This window comes from Myxocyprinus asiaticus, chromosome 19 (assembly GCF_019703515.2).
Source record: "Myxocyprinus asiaticus isolate MX2 ecotype Aquarium Trade chromosome 19, UBuf_Myxa_2, whole genome shotgun sequence".
In the NCBI taxonomy this organism is placed as follows: domain Eukaryota; kingdom Metazoa; phylum Chordata; class Actinopteri; order Cypriniformes; family Catostomidae; genus Myxocyprinus; species Myxocyprinus asiaticus.
In genome coordinates, this window is record NC_059362.1 from 3,315,532 (window position 1) to 3,339,104 (window position 23,573).

The 23,573-nt window shown below is 36.5% G+C and overlaps 1 protein-coding gene across 3 annotated transcripts in view; it reads left to right on the forward strand.

The window, feature by feature from the left end:
• ptprk (protein tyrosine phosphatase receptor type K) overlaps positions 1 to 23,573 on the forward strand; it is a 297,329-nt gene that overhangs the window by 127,445 nt on the left and 146,311 nt on the right. For all 3 annotated transcript variants that reach the window (XM_051644804.1, XM_051644805.1, XM_051644806.1), the window contains exon 7: positions 18,117 to 18,410. In XM_051644804.1, coding sequence (XP_051500764.1) covers positions 18,117 to 18,410 — 294 coding nt within the window. The remainder of the gene's footprint in view (positions 1 to 18,116; positions 18,411 to 23,573) is intronic.

The window sequence follows — 23,573 nt, forward strand, 5'->3', positions numbered from 1 at the left end:
AGATTCAAAAGTAAACAGTCAATAAGCACCACCCTGTTTTTATTAGATACCAGCGGCTTGGAAACCTACAGCAGCATTTTTTCATGCAACCGCAGAGAGCTGTCTGCATTACTCAGTCTTAAAAATAAAGGTTCCAAAAACCTTTATTCTGTAGTTATTTTAGAAAACCATCTATATACTGGTATTTTAAAGAACCAAGAAAGCTAGTTCAACTCAATAGAAATAGTTCTTAAAAAAGTAGGGCATTCTTTGTTCAGTCATTGACTAAAGTACCTTTATTTTTAAGAGCTTACAGTTCTATCTGAATATTTGAATGTAATTGCATTAGATAACAAGATATCAACCATGTGGCTTTTGCAAACAAATATTCCTAGAGCTTTTCTCAGAACTACATTTTCTGTGGCATTAATTGGAGTTCTGGGTATTTTTAGTGGATGTCTCAAGTCGAGTTCACACAGGTGTCCTAGCAGAATAACCACAGGTGGACTTCAGCACATTCACTATAAACATGAGACATTTGCACACTGGCACAAGTCTCATGAATACATTTTGTCTAAATTTTAAACACTATATACTGTATAAATAAATATGTTTTTTTTTTCCAAGCCTAAAATACTTCTTTCTGTAAAATGTTTTTCTTGAAAAGTGTGTTTCTGCTTTTTTTTTCTATAGAATAAATGTCTCTTGCTTTTATATTTTGTAGGTTAATTTAGTGTGATTAATTATATAAAACATAATGCTTTAAAAATAATAATGCAGTTTATCATGCCTCCTGACCTTTATGTAAATTCAGTAATAAAAGTATTTTCTGACCATCAGAACAATTCAAGCTTGAAGTACATGTAACTTTGTGTTTTTACGAGGAGTGTCAGCAGGGGGCAGTCAGCGCGCCTCAACAAACTTTACAAGCAGCGCAGACACATAATGAGAGCCGCTCACACATGATGCGTTCTTGACAGCTGGACGAAACACAACAGAATGTAGGGATCTCCAGATGCCATTTTCAAAGTTTCAGCTACTTTGAAATTGACACAGTGTCCTAAAAACACTCTGTTTATGACACTGAAAAACACTCCAAATCTGTAAGAACACGTCCTGTGAGAATAGAACACATTGGCGAATACATTGATCGATGCCGTTTTCACATATCGATAATCGGAAGATTTTCCAATTATTATATCGATAAACCTGTATATTGGGATTTTTTTTTTTTTTTTTTTTTTTTCAGGTATAAATTGGGCTGCTCATTGCACAATAGTCTTTGTCTTTTCAAACATGTTTGTCAACACAACTTTGGTAAAATGTGAGCAGCAGGTTAAAGGGGGTCACACACTGGATGCATCTGGTGGACGACATGGCACGTTCTAAAATTCAAAATAATTATTTTCTATGAAGGTACATACGCAAACACTAAAGGGCTCGCTGTATCTGGCGACTGTTAAAAATTATGCAGCACCATGGAGCTTCTCATATAATTTTCCATTAAATTTGACCCAAATCATTATCAAAGGACAAAGATTATTTACTCTAGCCATCACTGGATGATATATTGTGTATATGCTTCTTTCATAGAGCCTACACAATGTATTTTCAGTTACAAGTCTTTTTGTGTCATCAACATCAATTTGTTCATTCTTTAACCCTTTGTAACTTTGGACTGCCATCAGCTTGTATCAGCTTGGACTGCCATCAGTTATGTCGCCCCCTTGAGGTCTCCCAAAGCTATTACGTCAGACTACATTGAATGGAATGCAACTGGCAGTGAATTGAAAGCACACAAATTAGGCTTCTAATTTTCATGTCGGCTGATGTTAATATATTGATGCCTCAAAATTTAATACCATCCCTATATATACTGTATATATTACATTATTATATTATTTAAAAATATTTGGATTATTTATCTTGAATTTGGGGGCCTTTCTCAGCAAATATTGATATGCCATTAAATTCGATTAATTAATCTGCATGTCATGTAATTACTTCAATTACAAACTGTAATCAATTGACGGTCCTAATATTGTGTTATCTAATGCAATGACATAAAAAAAAAAATTAAGTATGACTTAAGTGTGATTCTTTTGGGGGCTACAAAATTATCAGGCTCAAATAGAATGCAACTTTTAGACATTTTTTAGACATTGTCATTAAATTTATTCTGCACAATTCTGCAGGTTTCACCCAAATATAGCAATGAATAAAAATGCAGAGTTGGTCCGGATAGTCATATAGATAGTAATTGTTTGCTGCTTGTGATTTTTAATGACTAGATAACAGGCTGTCACCCTCCGGCGTGTGTGTGAGCGTCACCCTGTCTTAAACGCGCCGACTGATTGGTGGTAAATATGCCTGGAGAGACAGCAAGAGATAGCGAGTTGAAGAGAGGGAGATTTAAAGACTTCAGCACTGCCGCTACAGTGTGTATGTGACGGCACTGAGCTCAAAGAGAGGTCGTTAAAGTTTGATGAGGCGTGATCATTTCAGACCGTCCTAAAGATGTGCAGATAGAAAGAACACAAACAAACGAAATGAGCTCAAATGTCAACAACTCTGAAAGCTTCATTTAAGAAAATGAAACACGGAAGGGCGGTGGCTTTTGAGTAATGTTGAGCTCGTTGGTTTCCTGACTTTGATATGCATCAATGATTCATTTGGTTTCAGGGAATATATTTGTCCTTAGTTACTCTCACTGTTACACCCAGGCTGCATCCTCCATCCAATACTAACTTTTTTGCCACACTTGCCAATGGTGGGTAATATGAGAACATTTACCGGCATGAAACCTTTTTTTTTTTTTTTTTGCTCTTATGACAAAGGAATGAAAACATCATTGTGTCAATATATAGCGTAACAGTTTGGTTCCAGATGTAAAAGTTCGATGTATTTTTTTCCAAAGTCAGATTCATTTTTAACAATAACTTATTAACCTACTGTGAGCTCTGAGGTTGTTCATCAATGGTATATGCTTCTGTTGAAGCCATCAGTCCACGTTTTTGCATCTTCATTTTTTATCAGTCACGGAATTCCTGGTGAAGGACAACACTACCCATGATCCTGAAGAGAAACGATTCACGACACGCCAGTGACACCTGAAACGATTTTTTTTTTTACTTTAAGTGAAATAAAAACACAATTTGCAAATTAACAAAAACTAGACTGCACCTATTATATACACTATAATAGTGTCAAAATCTAAATACAGTTTTGTCAGACTATTCAAATACATCAGTGTCAGACTATCGTTCTTACTAAGCTTGTCATGACACCAAAGTTTCAGTTATGGTGCGTTAAAGTCGTGTCGGAAGGATCGTATTTACAAGTTAAATGCACATAAACATCACCACAAAGTCATAATAACAATTGGGAAACTGGATTTTCTTCGAGCCCCTTCGAATTGGGGCCGTGTCGATTTAAGAAAGCAGAGCATGGCGGAAGCAAATTGTTTTTGGTAATAATTCAGTTTTACTTAAAGATTTTGACTGTGGAGTTTAGTTTGTATGCATTTTTTGTACTGTTAATGAAGAAACAAGATGAGACTTGCCAGAAAATAAGACTCATTTAGCTGGTTAATGCAGAGATATGCATTTGTAACAAAACTATATTATTACAAAAAATGACAAAATAGATAAATAAAGCATTAATTACACACCTAATGCGTGGCTTTGCTCTTCATTTTGTTGCATCGTTGCTAAAAAAGCTTCCTACCTTCACTAGTAAGTGAAAAAGAAAGTAAGAAATATGAAATTGCAAAACAGGTCCGTTCTTTCTGACTAAAATCAGTTGAACCCACATCACATCATATTTACGGTTTCCGACCTCATAAGTACACACTTAAACGCACCATTAATACCAATACCAGTGAAATTTTGTGAAATATAGTTATATTTTAGTGTAACTATTGAGCACACTTCTTTATTTTAAATTAATAGCAACAAATGAAATTAAAACAATGACATGAAGTCTTCAAGTATTACTTGAATGAAGCTTTCAAGTAATTATTCAAGTAAACAGTCAGTAATAAAATAAAGAACAAAGAAACACGTGAAGTAAACAGTGCTTGAAGTTTTTCAGGTATTTAACAGCAGCATCAGCTATTCAAGGAAATAAATAATTAAATGTAAAATCAAACAGCTTAAATGATTGGCATAGTCTTGACTGCATCATTATTAACACTGATTCAATGTTGTCATAGTTTGACTGAGAAGCAGGTCTGTAGATAAATTAGCTGTTTTGTTCTTTTGTCCTTACATTATGCTTATGTTCAACTATAGAGGGCTTATTAAAGCTAATAAAATTACCCAGTTAAGAGCAGTAAGTGCTGTTTTGACTTTATTATCAGTATTTGTCTGGTCAGTGCACAGATTTGATATTTAATTATTTTTTGACAAATCGGATTTTTTTAATGTAGACATAATATTAATACTTCGCCAAGACAAGTATTTTGACCAAACATGTATTCGATTGTTCATGCGTGCAGTCACACGTACTCTGTAGTTTAAAGCATTGTTGCGATTCCTAATAAAGATACTGAGCAGTTGTACTTCTTTTACTCGCTAAAGCCATTTTTTTATTTGCATGTGGACCCTGACTGCACACCTTGAAAAAGAGAGAGAGTGGTTGAGGTGACGGCACAGGAAGAGGTGATTACATATACTGTCAGAGCAGAACAGAAAGAGGAGAGACAGATGTGAAATAGAGAGGGATCTCTCTCTAACGCTGTCCGTCAGGTGTTAGATTGCCATGTCCCTTGATTCATTTTCTGCTGCGCTTCTGTCATCTCTTTCCCCCTCACAACCCCCATCAAAACTTCAAAATAAAACAGCCCTGACGCTTCCCACGGGAAATATTTCCTTTACCACCCTCACATATTCTTCTGCCCTTTATCTCTCTCTCTCTCTCTCTCTTGCTCTCTAACTCTTTATTCCAACATTTTATTCCACCCCCCCCCCCCCCCCCCCAGCCTTGCTTTGATCAAACAAGTAATAAGTGAAAGAAAAAACAAAGATTATTTCTTTGACTATTATGCATTGAAAGAATAATTCCCCCAAAATTGACATTCAACCTCAAGTCTTCCTACAGTAACCCATATGACTTTCTTTCTTCTGTGGAACTCAAAGCAGATGTTTTGCAGAATGTCCAAACTGCTCTTTTTCAAGTGTGTATGGTGACTGAGACACTCAAGCGAGATTTTCAGTGATTAATGGCTTCAGTTTCGGTCTGTTCATCACACAAAGCTTTTGTGTGGCTTCAGAAGACTTGTAAAATAGTGCAGAGTCATATGGACTACATGGACTACTAGATACTTGTGTTCCTTGAAAGAAAGAAAGCAACCCTTTAAATTGAGGGCAAGCGCATTTTCCATGTGCATGATGGCAGTATTCACTAGTCAAGATGTGTGTGAATGTGTATGTGAAGCCTAGTGGACACTACACAATTCAAGCTCGTATCATTTGATGTTTTTAGTCAGTGACTGGTCCTTGACGAGAAGTCTCAATTGTCACTACTAACGGTCACAGATGCTATGACAGATTTCAAAACAGCTAGATATCTAGAAGTCTTGTTGTCAGGTGAGTGCACTGTCCTGACGAGCGAGAGACCGACAGTGAGCAACAGCCAAAGGAATGCAGAGAGAGCACAAGAGGAGAGAATTAATGTAAATTAATTTTGTTATCGTAATTTTAAGATGCCTTTTGGGCAATCCGTTTGAAATGGGATGATGCTAAATACAGCTATAACGGGGTCCAAACTGTTTTTAGATTTGTCCACTTTAAACACATTCAGACATTGGGCCGTCTACTAAAACATGTTAAAACCTTGCCGTTATGTGCGGATTTTAAAGGGAAACAATTGTACAGTTGGAACATTTTAAAAAGCGAATACATGTACAGTTGCAAAAAAAAAAAAAAAAATGTTTGTGAACCCTTTGGAATTAGCTGGTTTTCTGCATTAATTGGTCATAAAATGTGATCTCATCTTCATTAAAGTCACAAGTATAGACAAACACAATGTGCTTAAGCTAACAACACACAAACAATTATAATCTTTCATGTCTTTATTGAACACATCCCATTAAACATACACAGTGCTGTGGAAGAAGTATGTGAACCACTAGGATAAAGATGTCAACAAAAGCTAATTAAGAGTAAGGAGTTGGCTAACCTGGCATCCAATTGATGAACCGAGATTGGAGGTGTTGGTTAGAGATACTTTGACTTATAAAAAAGCACTCAAACGTTTTGAGTTTGCTATTCAAATGACGTATCTGCTGACGTGGACCATGCCTTGCAAAAAAGAGATTTCAGAAGACCAACAATCAAGAATTGTTGCTTTAAATAAAGATGGAAAGGGTTACAAAGTTATCTTGAAGAGCTTAGATATTCATCTGTCCACAGTTAGACAAATTGTCTATAAATGGAGACGATTTAGTTCTGTGGCTACTCTCCCTAGAAGTGTCCGTCCAGCCAAGATGACTCAAATGGCACACCGCAGAATGCTCAATGAGGTAAAAAAAGAACCCTAGAGTGACAGCTAAAGACTTGAAGGAATAATTGGAACTGGTTAAAACCTCTGTTCATGAGTCTACTATACGGAAAACATTAAACAGGCATGGTACCCATGGTAGGACAACATGGTAGGACACCACGAATGAAGCTGCTGCTTTCCAAAAAAAAAAAAAACATTGCTGCCTGCCTGAAGTTTGCCAGAGACCACCTTGACACTCCACAACGCTACTGGGAAAATGTTTTGTGGACTGATGAATCTAAGGTTGAATTGTTTGGAAAGAGCACGCAGCACTATGTATGGTGTAAAAAGGGCACCGCATACCAACATGAAAACATCATCCCAACGGTGAAGTACGATGGAGGGAGCATCATGATTTGGGGCTGCTTTGTTGCTTCTAGGCCTGGACCGCTTGCCATCATCGAGGGAAAAATTAATTCCCAAGTTTATCAAGATATCCTACAGGATAATATCAGGGTGGCTGTGCATCAGATGAAGCTCAGTAGAAGTTGGGTGATACAGCAGGACAATGACCCTAAACATCAAAGTAAATCCACTACAGAATGACTTAAAAAAAATCAAATCCACATTTGGAGTGACCCAGTCAGAACCCAGACCTTCACCCAATAGAGATGCTGTGGAATGACCTCAAGGGAGCCGTTCACACCAGACATCCTAAGAATATGGCTGAGCTGAAGCAGTTCTGTAAGGAAGAATGGTCCAAAATTCCTTCTGAACATTGTGCAGGTCTAATCCGCAGCTACCAGAAATACTTGGTTGAGGTTATTGCTGCCAAAGGAGGATCGACCAGTTATCAAATCCAAGGGTTCACTTACTTTTTCCACAGCACTGTGAATGTTTAATGGGATGTGTTCAATAAAGACATGAAAGATTATAATTGTTTGTGTGTTGTTAGCTTAAGCACATTGTGTTTGTCTATACTTGTGACTTTGATGAAGATGAGATCACATTTTATGACCAATTAATGCAGAAAACCAGCTAATTCCAAAGGGTTCACATACTTTATCTTGCCACTGTACATGTACAAGAACATCACGGAATTATTTAGTGTGTCGGATATCAACATGTAAGGACACATATATGAGAAGCATGCACATTAGAAACTCTGTTACAGGTACTGCACTAAAATAACGAATTATTCTGCTCTACACGTCATGTTTGCATATTATTAAAAGAAACTGTGTCGCTTTTTAGTGCTTTCTTTTTCTTCTTTTACTTATTGCACTTTATTATCATTCAATGATACATGGATGTAATAACTGATGTATGTCCTTATGAAATCATAGACTTTCCTCTAGAAATACAAACACAAGTGGTGAAAAATATGACCAGGCGTAACAGTGATTTGTCTCGATAGTACACTTGTGATCGGGTGACCCAAAACACATCTTGATACAAGGTGTACACAGGGCCTCAGTTGGGGATGAATGGTCGTGTAGTCAATACACCCAGTCTGGGATCAGTAGTGTTGTGTGCGCTTGGCTTGAGTGTGTGTGTGTGTGTGTGTGTGTGTGTGTGTGAGAGAGGAAGACAGATGAGACAGGGCTTAAGGAAGGGTAACAGCAGGGCACATCACTATCATTCCCTCATGTCAGCCAGACATGATGGATGACCTGCATAAAACCGCCAGTGACACCTGAAGACACTCTCTCTCTCGCCCTCAGTCTCTCTCTCTCTCTCAGTGTTTATCTCAGTGATTATTGTGTTTTCTTGTTTTAATGTTTCCGGGGCAAAGCCCCCATTCAACCCCAGGTTATTGTAGTTTATGAAAAAGATCTGAAAAAAATATTTCCATTATGAGTAGGGCTGGGTAATATATCAAATATTCATGTTTTGCTGAAGATATAAAATTAAACAATATCGTGAATATCATTATGATTTTAATGCACTTTTTTATTTGGCCACTAATTTTCATAAAGAGCGCATCAGAAGACTAACTTCACGATCCTTCAGGGCTGCACAATTAATCAAAATAACATAAAAATTGCAATCTGGTCATTTGTGATTATTAGATCACAAATGACTGTAAAAGGCTGTGATTAAAGACAGATAAACATGGTCTGTGTGCACTTCAGAATAATCGGGTGACGTGCTGATCTGTGCACACGTGGGGCTCATGGGTTCATGTTTTGAGCGCTTTTAGAGCAGTTCACATGCATTGTGAAAGAAAAATACAAGCATTTGGGCAATTTCAAACATTAGTAACCACTACAAGTTATTATATACATCTACAAACGTGGCACATTATAATAGAAAAGGAGGAGATGACATTAATAATATAATACAGAACATAATAAAGTGTCAAATTCACGCCGTACATTCAGTGTCAAAATAAAAGCTCCAAGTGAAGGTGAAGTAAATAAGGCTGAAATATATTACTTTTATATGATACAAATCTAATCCTCAAAACATAGACAATGCTAGAACCTTTTTAGGAGGGCTTTAGTCTCCTAAAATTAATCTCAGCCACCCTAAATATCTGTGACTCAGCAAGCAACACGCAAATCTTTTAAACAGCGGCAGCACTGCACTAGTTTTAAGTGCAAGACTGATTTGGTAGCTTTTTCCACTTGTGAAGACTGACTATAGTGGGAGCTAATAGCATTGGAGTGTGGGCTGTGAAGGAGCATATCATTGGTTTGACCCACTGAACGAATACACCCCATTCCCCCATTTGATTCCTGAACAAGTAAGGATCAGCATCTGTTGACCGACTGAAGGAGAGGAGCATGCCATTTGTTTAGTTTGGTAATCTCTTTAAAAAATTAACAAGGAGAGAAAGGGGCTGGATGAATTAAGAATAAACGTGACTAATGACATTACAATGACATCAGGACGTAATTAAAACTTGTAATTATTTTCATGTTTTTTAAGTTGTGAAATTATTGATTCATGTTCTATCATTTTTGTTAATAATTCTGAATTAATATTAACATGCTATCTTGAATGCTGTAAACACAGTTAAAAAAAGTAAAAAAAAGCAAACTCAGAGAAAAAATATATGAAGGTAAATAATAATAATAATAATAATGCTTTTTATTAAGCTGCTATGTATTATTGTATATGGAATGCAAATATAAAAGTACATATTAATGAAAATTATTAAATCTTATTCTCCCTTGTGTTCATTTAGTGAAAAACTGTAGGGAAACATGCCTTTATTATTTTCAAAATTGATTTCTATTCAATGCCTTTAAAATATTGAGTCTACTTGGCTACAATGGCTGTTTGGATAAAATGATGATTCCTCTGATTTAAAAAAAAAAAACACACACTTTTGAGCCTTTTCAGAGCAAATATTATTATAGAGATATACTATATTGAATATTGTCTATAGGCTAAACAATATTATGAAGATATAATTTTTGTAGCCATATCATGAAGCCCTAGCGCAAAGTGAGAAATAACAGATTTTTACCGAACTTTATTCTATACGCCTGCTACTTCTGTATATTGGACAATTACGAATATAGAAGTCAGAAATAATAATTTATGGCAAAAATACAGTATATCACAAAAGACTTTTGTAATTACAGTAAATGTGTGAGTAAATGTGTACATGTGTCCTTTATATCTGTACTATTTGGAATTCCCAATGCACTCTAAGTCCTCGTGGTGGCGTAGTGACTCGCCTCAATCCAGGTGGCAGAGGACGAATCTCAGTTGCCTCCCAAGTCTTAAACCATCAATCCGTGCATCTTATCACGTGGCTTGTTGAGCGTGTTACCACGGAGACATAGCACGTGTAGAGGCTTCACGCTAATATAGTGTATATTAATCATGAATTTCATTTAATTCATCCATGTGCTCAACAAAATCAGAAACAGTAATGTCATTCTGAGGTTTGGGATTTTCACTTTTGTAGCTTCTCACTTTATAGTGAATAAAATCCATTGCATGCAAAATGACCGTTCATCACAATTACCACAAGGAGGAGGAATACGGCAGGCTTATGTGAATGTCAAAGACAGTGAAAAGGCGGCCCTGATTAACTAAGATTTCAAGTAAAGGGTACTGATTTGCCTGTGCAGTCTATCAAATTGTGTGTGTTTTTCATAGTCTTGTTGTGGGTGATTTATTAAGAAAAAACTGCAGAAAATGACCACACTGCAAATATGTTGGACACACCCTCCAAAAGGAGGCTTTTGCATGTGGAAATTGCACCAAATGCACGCTCACTCACTTTATGGCTCTCTCTGAATACCATTTTATTTTATTTTATATAATGCAGGATAAATGCCAATTGTATGCGATGCAATCTATCATTGTGTGTGCACTTTGTAAGCACATTTTTATATCTGTGCATCCCAATTTTTTATTTCATAAAATGTTTGAATATTTGATTAAAGTTAGGTCTGTTACTGTTTGACACATTTTGGTAATTTTGCACATTGTCATTAACTAAAAGATATTATTTTCATTGACTAAAAGTATGTCATTTTAGTCAGAGTACAACTGACTAAAATGAATGAATATGTCATGACGAAATATTGACTAAATTTAAAGGACATTTCCGTCAGAAGACTAAAACTATGACTTAAGCAAGATACTGTGTAAAAATTACCACTAACAACACTGAAGAAAATAGATTCTTGTTTAGTTGAAACTAACTGCCTTGATTAGAGTAGAATTATATCAATATTGAATTCTTGAATGTCTAAGTAAAGTAACATTCTCAAAACTTGAATAATCCTGAATCAATCCACCCTCACCACCAAAGCATCAAACAAATAAACTAGATGCTTTCAGCTAATGCATGAATACTGTTCCATTCACTCACCAATTTAGAGACAAGCCCAGTAAAAGCTCTCTGCTGTTAATCTCTCATGATTGTGAGTTCCCATAGGTATGTCAGATGTGTTTGTGTGTCAGTCGCTTAATAAATTGATATCAATGTCGTTTGTAAACCAGTTCAAGGCTTTTTCCTTCCTTTTATCGAAAGCCCCGTCTGCTCTTGAATGCTTTGTTTTCTGAGAAAGCCACCAAATAAGCGGAGCCATATACATTAATACATATTAAATGTGACTTTGGCCCCTGAGTCACTTCATTAGTGGTAAAAGGCGGATGTACGACTGTGTTTTGTTTGCTATATTGTGGGACATGTTAAAAAACAGCAACAAGGATATTGCTGCATATTATCAATGTCCAAGACAACAGATTGGCAGCCAGACCAAGGAAATTACAAAACGACACACATGGACCAGTTGTGGGGTGAATCTTATGAAACCTGTCCAGAACATGTCCAGGTCATATTTCACCCCAAAAGAAATACAAAATTATATTTAGCATAAAAAAATGATGTTTGGGCCATTGAGAGTTTATGCATTGTGAAATTATTTCCATGATAGACCACGAGAGCAACAGTTCACGCAGCCCCCTCGCGACATTGGGGCGTTCAATCGAAAAGTCTTTTAGTTTATCAAAAGCAGTCTGCCACAGCGATAGTGACAATAGAACACAACACAGCTGCACACAAAACAGAGAACAGAACTTACTAAACATGTCTGAAGAGTTTGTAGTCGAAGAATTGATGCATTTCTATGCCCAGCCTTGTTTTCTTTTAACGGAGCACTCGGAAATCAAACTGAAACATAGAGGAGGATACAGGCAGCCACAGTCACACCATATCCTAACCTGACGGCAAACAACATGCGATAAAAGGTATTTTTTATTGTTGTAATTAAGTGTTTTTGTCCTAACCAGCAGTGACGAGCGATGGTCACTTGTCTATTTTCGGCATCACGCAGGAAACTCTGTCCACTGTGAACTGGCATTGGTCTAAAAACTTTCAAAAAAAAAGGCTGGGGCATAAAAATGCATCAATCAACAGTCAATGAACATTTTTACTAAATAATACATTATTTCTCACCAAATCTTATTGTATGCTTTAATAAATTATTCAATGAGACTCTTGATTGTTATGAGACTTCTGAATTAATCTTGTGTTCTTTTGAAGCTTGAAAACTGTCATATGACATCACTGAGAACAACATTTTTTTTCACATTTTCTCCCTTTGTGTTAAGAAAAAAAAACAAAGTCATATAGGGTTCTAACAACACAGGGGTGAGTAAACAGTAATTTAATTTTCATTTTTAGTAAACTAATCATTTAACATCAGTCAATGCACTATGAACTAACAATGAACAATTGTGTATATATATATATATATATATATAAAATGTACTAACATTAACAAAGATTAATAAATGCTGTAAAAATCCTGGGATAGAACAAAGTATTATAATATTGAAAAATATATGCACATCACCTTTAAAACTTATTACAGAAAAGTCTTGATGTGGATATACTTTGAGGACATTCTGTAAAGGGTAACACGACTTACACCAGTAAAACTTTGACATAATTACTTGCTCAGATAAATGTCACATTTTAAATATAAGAGATGATATCATCACAGAAAGATGTGTATGTGTGCTTTTAAAACACATTCCCTGCCGTTTGGCTCTGCCAGGGCAGCGGTTTTGTGCATTAGTGCTGTTGTGATTAGATTACTTGGTGAAATGTAATTTTGCAGTGTCGCTATTAGTGGTGTCACACAACATAACACAACAACACTGGAATCAGATTCCAGTGTTAAAATAACCCGGCTCTGATTGCACAAGGATAGCACCTACTGCTGCCTCAGGAACACACAATAAATGAATTAACTCGCATTCTTTCCTTCTGTTTCTTTATTCATTTATGCCATAAAGCAGATTACACAGGATGCCCACTTAAAGGGCTTAAACAGTTTAAACACTCTGAGTAATATGAGATGTATTCTGAGAATTAAAAACATTTTACAGCTGCTGATTAAACAGATCGTTTAGTATGATTAATGAAAAAGAGTATGAGAGTTTATAAGGTAGTGAATATGGTAGTATAACTTTATAAGGTAGAATGTAAGGTACGAGAGTATAGTACATTTACAAATATAGTTTACCACCCACAGTTGTGACGTCATTTCCACCACTCCAAACAATTTTACCCCTAATAAAGTGTACTTGTTAACCAAGTGGACAAAAGTGTCAGTGAAGAACATGCTTGAGATAAAATATGAAAACCAATTAAAATCAATTTTAATTTTGCCAAATTACCCAAAAAAGGTGAAAATATTTTTTTTATTGTGTATTTGGAATACATAAAATGTTAGCTATGAAATTAGCCTTAGCAAGACAAAGGAGTCTCCATGTTATAAAAAAAAAAAAAAAAAAAAATATGTTCATCAGCATCATTTCCTGCACAGAATTCTATTAAACACAACACAGAATTTGAGATGACACTGTGCTGGGAAATTTCATGCCAGAAGTGACATAAATCTCCTATGATGCATGTACATACACTGTTGGACATTGTTAGTAGACAAAGGAAAAAACTAGTGAGAGTGTGAAACGTTTAACAAGACCTTACTTTATAGAAGTCCAAAGTGCTAGAAATGCCTGATCTCATGAATATTACGTGACCGTGGCAAAATTTTAGCAAAACCATATTATGTGCTTAATTACACATTTTGCTGCCGTTTCTCAGTGAAATGTCCAGCAGGGAGTACCAAAAGCGAGTGAAATGGTGTCGTAATCAGATGAGGTTAAGGTGAATGTCAGATGGAGGTTTTAATGAGTAAAATGTACCTCACCAACCTAAAAATTTAACCTAAACCTAACCGAGAGTATCCTAAAAGCAAAAGAGAGGTAAAAGGAAATGCGACATGAAAAGCACAATTTCTGAAGCAGCCATGTAATTTCTTGGTGCTTATTTGACACTTTCGGCTCACGTGTCAGCTTGCGTGCTTGACTGGGCTTGAACTGCAATCTTCCAAGTCCAAAGTCCAACATTTATCAGGTGAAGTTAATTACACTGGTAAATGAAGTTGGGTCTGTAATACAAGCGTTAATATGTGCCGTTTTTCAAATGATGCGTTAGAGTAAAAGTGTTTGGATATCATAACATAGCAGTGTGTGAGTAATAGTGTGAAAAATAAGTGTTTGTATAGTCATAATCTGTCATTGTAATCATGATTTGTGTGAAAGAGAATTAAACGTGCAGTTGTTGTTGGGCCTCATTTAATTTCACCAGGAAACTGCGGCGAAACGTAGAACACATCACGCAAAACTCAGTTTGTAAAAATTTGTTATGTTAGAGATCATGTATAGTCTGTAAGTCTTTATCATGAAACAAACCCTGACGGGGACCCCAACGCAAAGTTAAATGTACATTATCCTGCTTATTAAAGATATTATATCAGTTATTATAAAGAAATATTTGCCACCATCAACCAGTCACAATGAAGTGTTCCTTAGTGGTGTGTAAAAAATATATATTGAAAATCATATGTATTTAAAAGCTTGATTGTGATTGGTCAATGGTGATAAATATTTTAATAATAATATATTAGATACAGGAGTGCCTTATTGCTTTTCTAAAACCGTTGATACATAATAATAATAAAAAAAAGTTGTACACATATTCTCATTGCAACTTTTCCAAAGTGCAAGGAAAATCCTGTTCTTGACTACTGTACACTCACTAGCCGCTTTTCCACTATTGTGCCAGTGCGAGCCAGGTCAGTAGCCTTGGACCTTGAGCCGTAATACCAAAATCGATCTGCATTCCCACCATCGGGCCAATAGCCCCTCAGCGTTGCCCTAAAACCCACCCTTAATACGCCACCCCGGTGCCTACTTCATACACCATGCCCATTTCACAAGCAAGAGGAAAAATGAAGCTGAAGTATCATGTTATCTAGAATATCGAGTTTATAAACATTAGTTAGCTAGCAAGATGAGTTAGCGTTGACAGCTCACTGACTCTAACTGCCATGGTGTCCCAAGTGGTCTCTCCACTAACAGCGGGACATGGTCCATGATCTCGAACCATGATCTCTGGGCACCTCTTTGTCCATTGTTCGCTTTAACAGATGTTTACTGTCCCTGCAGTTTTTTAGTTTGCGTTGTATGCTGGATACACAACCTGCAAGTTCGTCGATCTTGGTGCTGAAACCTCTGACCAGACTAAGCGAAACTCCGCCTTTGACCAGTTGGCCAGTTGGCCTTGTTCGGTCCAAGGGTAATCGGCAGGTCAAAGGTCATTGGCTGTTGGCCCTGAGGAAGCCCCGAGCCAGCACAGTGAAGCACCGGAAGTGACAGTGGGAACGCAACTGGCCCTGGCACGCACTAGCATGCTCTCATTTGGCCCAGTAGTGGAAACGCGGCTACGGAGTACTTTATTAGTAACACTATGGCTTTAATAAAGTGCCTGACGTGGTTTTCTGATGTTGTATCCTGTCCGCTTCAAGGTTTGATGTGTTGTGCATTCTGAGATGCTATTCTGCTCACTACAATTGTACAGAGGGGTTATCTGAGTTACTGTAGCCTTTCGGTCTGCTTAAACCAGTCTGTCCACAGAACTGCCGCTCACTGGATGTTTTTTGTTTTTGGCACCATTCTGAGTAAATTCTAGAGACTGTTGTGTGTGAAAATCCCAGGAGATCAGCAGTTACAGAAATACTCAAATCAGCCCTTCTGGCACCACCAGTCATGCCACGTTGAAATCACTAAAATCACATTTTTTCCCATTCTGATGGTTGATGTGAATATTAACTGAATCTCCTGACCCATATCTGCTATTGTATAGTATATGATTTTATGCACTGCTCTGCTGCTACGTGATTGGCTGATTAGATAATTGCATGAATAAGTAGGTGTACAGGTGTTCCTAATAAAGTGCTCAGTGAGTGTATATTTAAGCACGTCGTGTCCTTTTTCATAGAAGCATTTAAGAATATCTAGGAATAAGCAACAGGCATGTGATTGCCGCATCACTGCTGAGCTTCATCTGGGCTGCTTAATTAGATGAAACAAATAGGGTTCAGGAGCCATCTGGGGTGTGAGTGTGTGTGTGTGTGTGTGTGTCTCCATTTGATCGCCCCAGTGCTAAGCAGCTGTCCGTCTGGTGGACAGTCTCACAGCTTTAAACACTTCACAACTGATCAAGAAAATGAATCTGATTAGAGAATTATTAGATAAACGGTCTCTGCTAGCGAGGACTTTTTAAAGTCAACTTGAAATCAAAATGTACCTTATTTAATTTATTGTGAAGGATTCATTGATGCAAGTTATTCTAAAGAAACAAAATGCTTCTCTTTGTAATCTTTCATTGCAGATGTAATAACCATTTCTGCCTCTGAAACCGGAGCTAACTGTTATGTCATTTTAAGTACATCACATTACGAAAGTAAAATAATTTGTTTCGTGTTAAATGCTGTTTCATGTGGACTTTAAATGTCACCAAAGCAAGAATTAGTTTGTTTTCAGGATGTCTTGTACTGACCCTTGAATCCATTGCTGAGATCCTTGTTTTGAAGTTTAAGGGCTCTTCTATAGTCACAGAGACATCAACCGTTTTCAACCAGTCCAAATTCAGAGCAATCCCGCACATGTGAAGATGATGTGAAAATAGTCCCACAATTTAACAGCATATTGCTGTTGACGAATTTTTAGAGTTCCATAAAGCAGAGAAGGTATAGATGGCATAATGCTTTCAGATTATACCTTTGTAGCAAAAAAACATATACATTTCTAACTTGTTTTATGAACAGATGTTGTCTTTCTGCTTGTCGGCCTAGCCAAATGTATTCTCACTAAGTACCAAACACAGACACAGTTGTTGATGTGCCATATATATTGTCTGAAAGTGAATAAATCTTTTTTAAGAATGTTTGAATGTAAATGTGAAGTCGACTGCTCACACAAACTGTGCTCTAAAACACCATCATGAGAATTGCATGCTCTGTTTGTAGCAGATGACAGTGAGCAGAGCACTAATTCACTATGTAGCGCACAGCACATACAGACTATGTATTTCTTAATTAGATAGCAGCCTTTTTGCGGTTTAGTAATCACATTGGGTCATGTAACAAATCTGCTTTTCTGGATGTGAGAAGCTACCATCAAAAACAAAAAGTACGATATATCACTACTGTATATAGTTATGTATTATTAACTGTTATACTACTACAAGTAATAATAATAAATCAATAATACTTATCTTAAAATCTCACATCAGTGATGCTCTGTTATTCAGCACTTTATTTGACAAAAATCACTCCAAAATTATGTTGGGAATTAAATGGTCTGTTTTCATTTAATTACAGTTTTAATGAATTCATTTATTTAGACCCCACTTTGATGGAAACATTTAAATAATCTGTTTATGGAATTCAGAAAAAAAAAAAAAAAATTAAATATACAGTATTGGTACTTGTTCTCCAAAAAATGGTATCGGGACATCCCTAATTGTAAAGTTGAGAGAGAGGGTGGAAAATGGTTGTGAAAAACTTAATTATGACCAAAAAAAATAAATAATAATAATAATAATAATAATATATTATATATATATATATATTTCTCTTACAAATATGCAGTATGCTTCAAATTAGGTCTAATTAAATATTTCCTGTTTGAATATGTGGACATTTGACTTTGTACAGTAACTCAGATGTATATCTGTTATTATTTGGGTCAGATGGCAGTCACATCAAACTTGGTCTTTCTTTCTGAAACGGGGTTCATTGATAGATTTCTCTTTCTTCCTCCAGAGCCACCGAGACCCATCGCCCCACCACAGCTGCTGGGTGTCGGCCCGACATACCTGCTGATCCAGCTGAATGCTAACTCTATATTTGGGGACGGGCCCATTGTTCTGAAGGAGGTGGAGTACAGGATGACATCTGGAAGCTGGACGGAAACCCATGCTGTCAACTCGCCCAATTACAAGCTCTGGCACCTGGACCCGGACACTGAGTATGAGATTCGAGTGCTGCTAACCCGGCCGGGTGAGGGGGGAACCGGACAACCCGGGCCTGCTCTCATCACCAGAACCAAGTGTGCAGGTTAGTGAGAACATTTAGCTCTTAGCTGCTTGGGCTTCCCTGCTGTAGCCTTCAGTTTCTCATGATATTCCTTTGCAAGTCATTTGCGTGTGCTTACTAGAGATGGGTCAGGATGGTCAACTTGTCATTTAATCATCCAACAACCAAATGATTAGTAAGGTCGACTAATGATTTCATTTAGAGTTTTATATTCTTCTCACCATATAATATTTTTGGGGGCTGTGCTTTAAAGTGGAAGAATTTAGAGATGCAACTTCTCGGAGATTTCCTGTTATGTCTTTGCTTTTTTAGCATCTTGCACCGTGAGTGTTAATCTAGATGATTAGTTCAATAAAAAAATAAATAAAAAAACGTACATCTAGAGACACAACACATTTGCTTTCAAATACAAACATGTGCCCTAGGTGAACATGTCTGATGGGTATGACCCTAATCCAGCATAATTATATAGAGCTTCCTTAAGACAGATGAGTCGAGTCAAAGTAGTTTTGGACATCCCTAGTTCCAACTCGACAGCAGTATGCAACTATTTCAGGCAGTGGATCACATGATTTTTACTGTCTGCACTTACATTAGCTGTGTTTCCATCCAAGTAAAAAAAATTATTTATGTGATAAATCAGAATATCACAAGAACAATGTTCCATCCCATATGTTCAAGAGAATAAAATCGTAATTTCTGGATAAATTGGCACAAAATTGAAGTTGAAGCTACAGCCTATCATGCAGTTCTGGGAGGTTTAATTGACAGGCTTTGGCTCCGACATTTCAGATAAATGACCAGAGCAACATTTAAAGTAGGGATGTGCATAAGCAATCGATTAATCGAGTACTCATTCAGCTTTAAATATTCAACTAGTAAAAACACTACTAGAATATTGCAATTTGATTTTTATTTGTGCCTTTTTCTGCTGCGGGCAACAATGAAACTGCTTCTCTTAACGAAATCTTGCCATTACAACTCAATGTATTGGTGGGCGCTGTGGATGCATGACATTTTTAAAGAAATAGTTCACCCAAAAAGAAAATTCTGTCATTAATTAAAGTTATTGTATTGATTCTTGTTTTTATTTGTGTGCAAAAGGATTTTTTTTATTTTTTTTTAATCTAGATATTGTTGTTTATGCATGGTGCTCATTTTCTTCATAAGAAAAACAGGTTTGAAGGTTAAAAATTAAACTTGTATTCTAAATTTCAAGTAATTGATTATTAATTAATTTATTTATTTTTATGTGTTGGAGGACTCGACTACAAAAAGACTCAAAATGCCCTACCCCTAATTTAATGTGTTCTGTGATGACAGGGGTTCGCTGGTTAGTCCAGTTATGAGTGAATTATTCCGTCAGTTGACTTGCTGAGAGATGACAAAGCCATGTGACTTTTATTTTTAAATAAAAAAAAAAAGCAATTTATTCTGTAAATGTGTTTTTATCGTAGTTTATGCACATGTATTCTTATCAAATTAAAAAAAATAAAAAATAAATATCCACAAGCAAGCTTATGTTTTTAAGCACATTTTGGACATTTATTTGCATCTTTTTGTTTCCATGCTAAAATTTGTATAAAAAAAAAAAAAAAAACATAGATGGAAACCAAGCTGGTGGTAGTCACTGAATCACATTACTGCACATTTGTACAAAATTCAACTATGCTCAGCTTTGTCACATCGCCAGCAGTCTCAGATCACAGTCTTATGTCATCTCAAATCACCAACTCTCACTGGAAATCAATGACTTCACTTCGCTTTGTTGCTGCAAATCGCTGTCAGTGTAAACGCATCTTAAGTGTAAATGCAGGGAAAGTCTTGTTTCACCAGTTGTCCCAGTTTGCACAGGTACTTGGGGTTTCTTTCTTGTATATACTCTTACTCATATCTTACACACATAAACACGCAAAGAAAGGACAAAACACAGCCTTCGGGCTCCCCTGGAGCAGATGGAGGTTCGGGTTCAACTGCAATCTCAGAAAAAGCCTGGAATGGGATTGAAACAAGAGTCCTACTGCCGCACACCTCCAGTGAAAAGTGTTTTTTTTACTCCTCTGTGTGTTCTATTTGCATGTAAAATAATTGCCTGGAGCTTCTTCAGAAACATAATTGGAAAATAAAATAAACAAGAGAGCGTGCGGGCAGCTATCATACGTGCCACTCACTGTTGTAAGCTGTGTGTGTGTGTGAGTGTTGGGTATAGCATGTTTATATGTTAATCATGCCTCAAACCATGCATAGTATACCACTGCCTTTATAAAATTGCAAACACACGAGAGCAAACACTCTGTGTAGAAGGGCCCTGTGCCTTCATTTGAGCACTGCTGCTGTGATGCGATTCTCTTCAAGGGTTGCCATGGTGCCCGTATTAAACGTGGTGAGACTCGGTGAGGACAGATGTACAGCTTGTATGGGGAGGCACGAAGCGACGACTGTCCACAGGTGGAGAAAGGGACAAGGAGGAAATAGCTGTAGGACTTCATTTTTCAAAAATTTTTTTGGAATATAGTATATATCACAGTATAGCTAATTATGTTGGAAATTAAAAAAAAAAAAAAAATGGTGTATATAATATATAAACATGTTAAATACAATGAAATACCATACAAATTATGGCTGGATAAAAATATTGATTTTCCGATAAATCACAATCTTCATTTGAACGATATTGACTCTTAAATCGATTCTTTTACACTATGCGCAACCCTCTACCTGTGTTGAGAGTTAAATTTGGTTTGACTCATTCCATGTAATGTGTGTCCAAATACGAGATCCATGCAATCCGTTTGTCATTGAATAATGTCTCTTTTAATAGTCTTTCTGTTCTTTACAGTCAGTTGTGGATCAAAGGAAAACAAAAAAGAAATATTTAATTCTAATCACACATAGCACGGATGCGGTGAAGAAGCCATTCGACTTATAAACAATAAATATATATATGGCTGTGGATTTAAGATGTTAATTCAGTGCGATTAATTATGTAAAAAATAACACTTTAAAAAATGTACACAATTAATCACGTCCCCGGACCGTAATAAGGAAGATTCCTGAGCAATTCAAGCTTGAAGTACCACCTGTTTATTCCAGGGGACAGTAAGTGAAACTTCAGCTGTATAAGCAATGCACAGCTTATACAGAGAACAAACCAACCCTTCAGCAGGCGGCACAACATGAGAACACGTTCTTGCTTTCAAAACACCGCTCGCTGGAGTGTAAATCCAAACTTAGGGATCTCAAGACGTGTTTTTCTAAGCATTAAACTACGTTTAACTTGACACAGTGGCCTAAGAATGGTATGTTTATGACGCGACGCAACCAAAGTAAGACGCTCCAAATGCATCCATCTGATACAGTATTACTATAGTTAAATCATGGTATATTCCAGTTTTATAGAGAAGTGTATGCAGCATTTCATTACTGAGAGCTGCTCTTTGTCCGCATGACGGCACAATGCCGGCACAAGGCCCTCTGGCTCACTCTCTGATTGACATTCAAACAGGAACTGCTCTCCCCCCATCAATCGCATTTGAAGTTTCATATATATATATAAAATGTATTTTTTTGGCTAAAGAATTTTTTCCAGGTCTGCTTTAGACATGGATTTAGATGGAACACTTGCTGGCTTTTTTTCATCTGCCTCTAGCCAATCACACGCTTATCTCACCTTGAACAGGGAGAACTGAGTGAAACTGGTGAATTTACACAATTACATTTAGATTGGTACCAGTCTGCCTGAGTGCTCTGTTTAAATTCATCTCTCTCTCTCCCTCTCTCTCTCTCTCTCTCTCTCTCTCTGTCGCTTAGCTTCCTGCTTAAGCTTATTGTCTGGCTCTCGCATGGCATGCACATATTTCATATTTATCAATATTATTATGTTTGGCAGCATAGTTTATCTTTGTTGTGGATATGTATATTGAAAAAGGGAGAAGGAGGTGCAACTTCCTGAACGAGCCTCATCTCTTGTATGTCACTGAGCACAAGCTAAACACTCTTATTCTTTCCATTTAAACATGGCAAGAGAATTGACTCATCAAAGCACCCAACCCCATATTTGGTTAGTGTGTGTGTGTGTTTGTTTGTTACAGTCAGTTTCAAGAAAAAGCATTATGACAATGTTCCAGGCATCACTGCTTCTCACTTTTTATATTTTGTACAAATGTCACGGCATTTCCCTAAAATAACAAACTGATCATATTTCCCATGATTTACTGTTAAATAAATGAGAAGCCAAATGCTGCCTCAATCATCATGGTAAGAGTCTGTACATCGTCTATAATGATGTCTGGAGAAATGAGCATGAACCCGAGCCAAAATTAAATCACTGGCCTTTCAGACGGAACACATATAGACTTCATTATAGACATTCAGGGATTTATTTAACACTGGTTGTAATGCAGTAATCATAGCTTTGTAGCAAAACTGCACAATTTATCGAATTAATTTCAAAATCACAATGTGGTCTTGTGTGATTATTAAACTGCCAAAAGCTGCTTTTTAACTAAATAAATATATGGTCTGTATGCAAATCGAGTTTTGTAGACTCTGGATGAGTTGACAGCATTTTGAAGTCATCTGCACACACAAACTCAAAGGTGTTGCTTGAGTTTTCTGTGAGATTATATTATTCTGTTTGCCCTCAAAGTCAGTGAGCGTCTAGTTGCTTGATTTCCTGGGGATGATCAGAAAAACACCATAGTGGGATGCATTCCTCCTAAAAGGCTATTCAGATTAGAGATCAATGGAATTTTTTTTTTTCAGTGGTCTGTTCTTAATCCATTACATTTAATATATTAATTAAAATGATTAAAAATCAAAAGGATTTTTTTTTTAACCTCCTGACACCCCCGCGTGACTTCTGTGTGCATTTTCTATTTCCCTTTTTGACTAGTAGCACCTTATAAACAAGCAAACAATAAGTCTTGAGCAAATAGTTTTCCTAAAACTGTAAGTCCACATATGTGTGAAATTGAAAATAATTCCAAGCTGTAGAGAGTCATTTTGAGAATTGTCAGAGATTTTGTTTTTCTTTTTTCATCAAATTGTTTATTATGTTTCCAGGAGTGTTGATTATTCATGTTTTTGAAACATTACAGACATTACATCAGAAATTAACATAAATAATTCTGATTCAAAGTAATGTCCAGCATCATCCAATCACTGTCAACCATGTTAAAATAA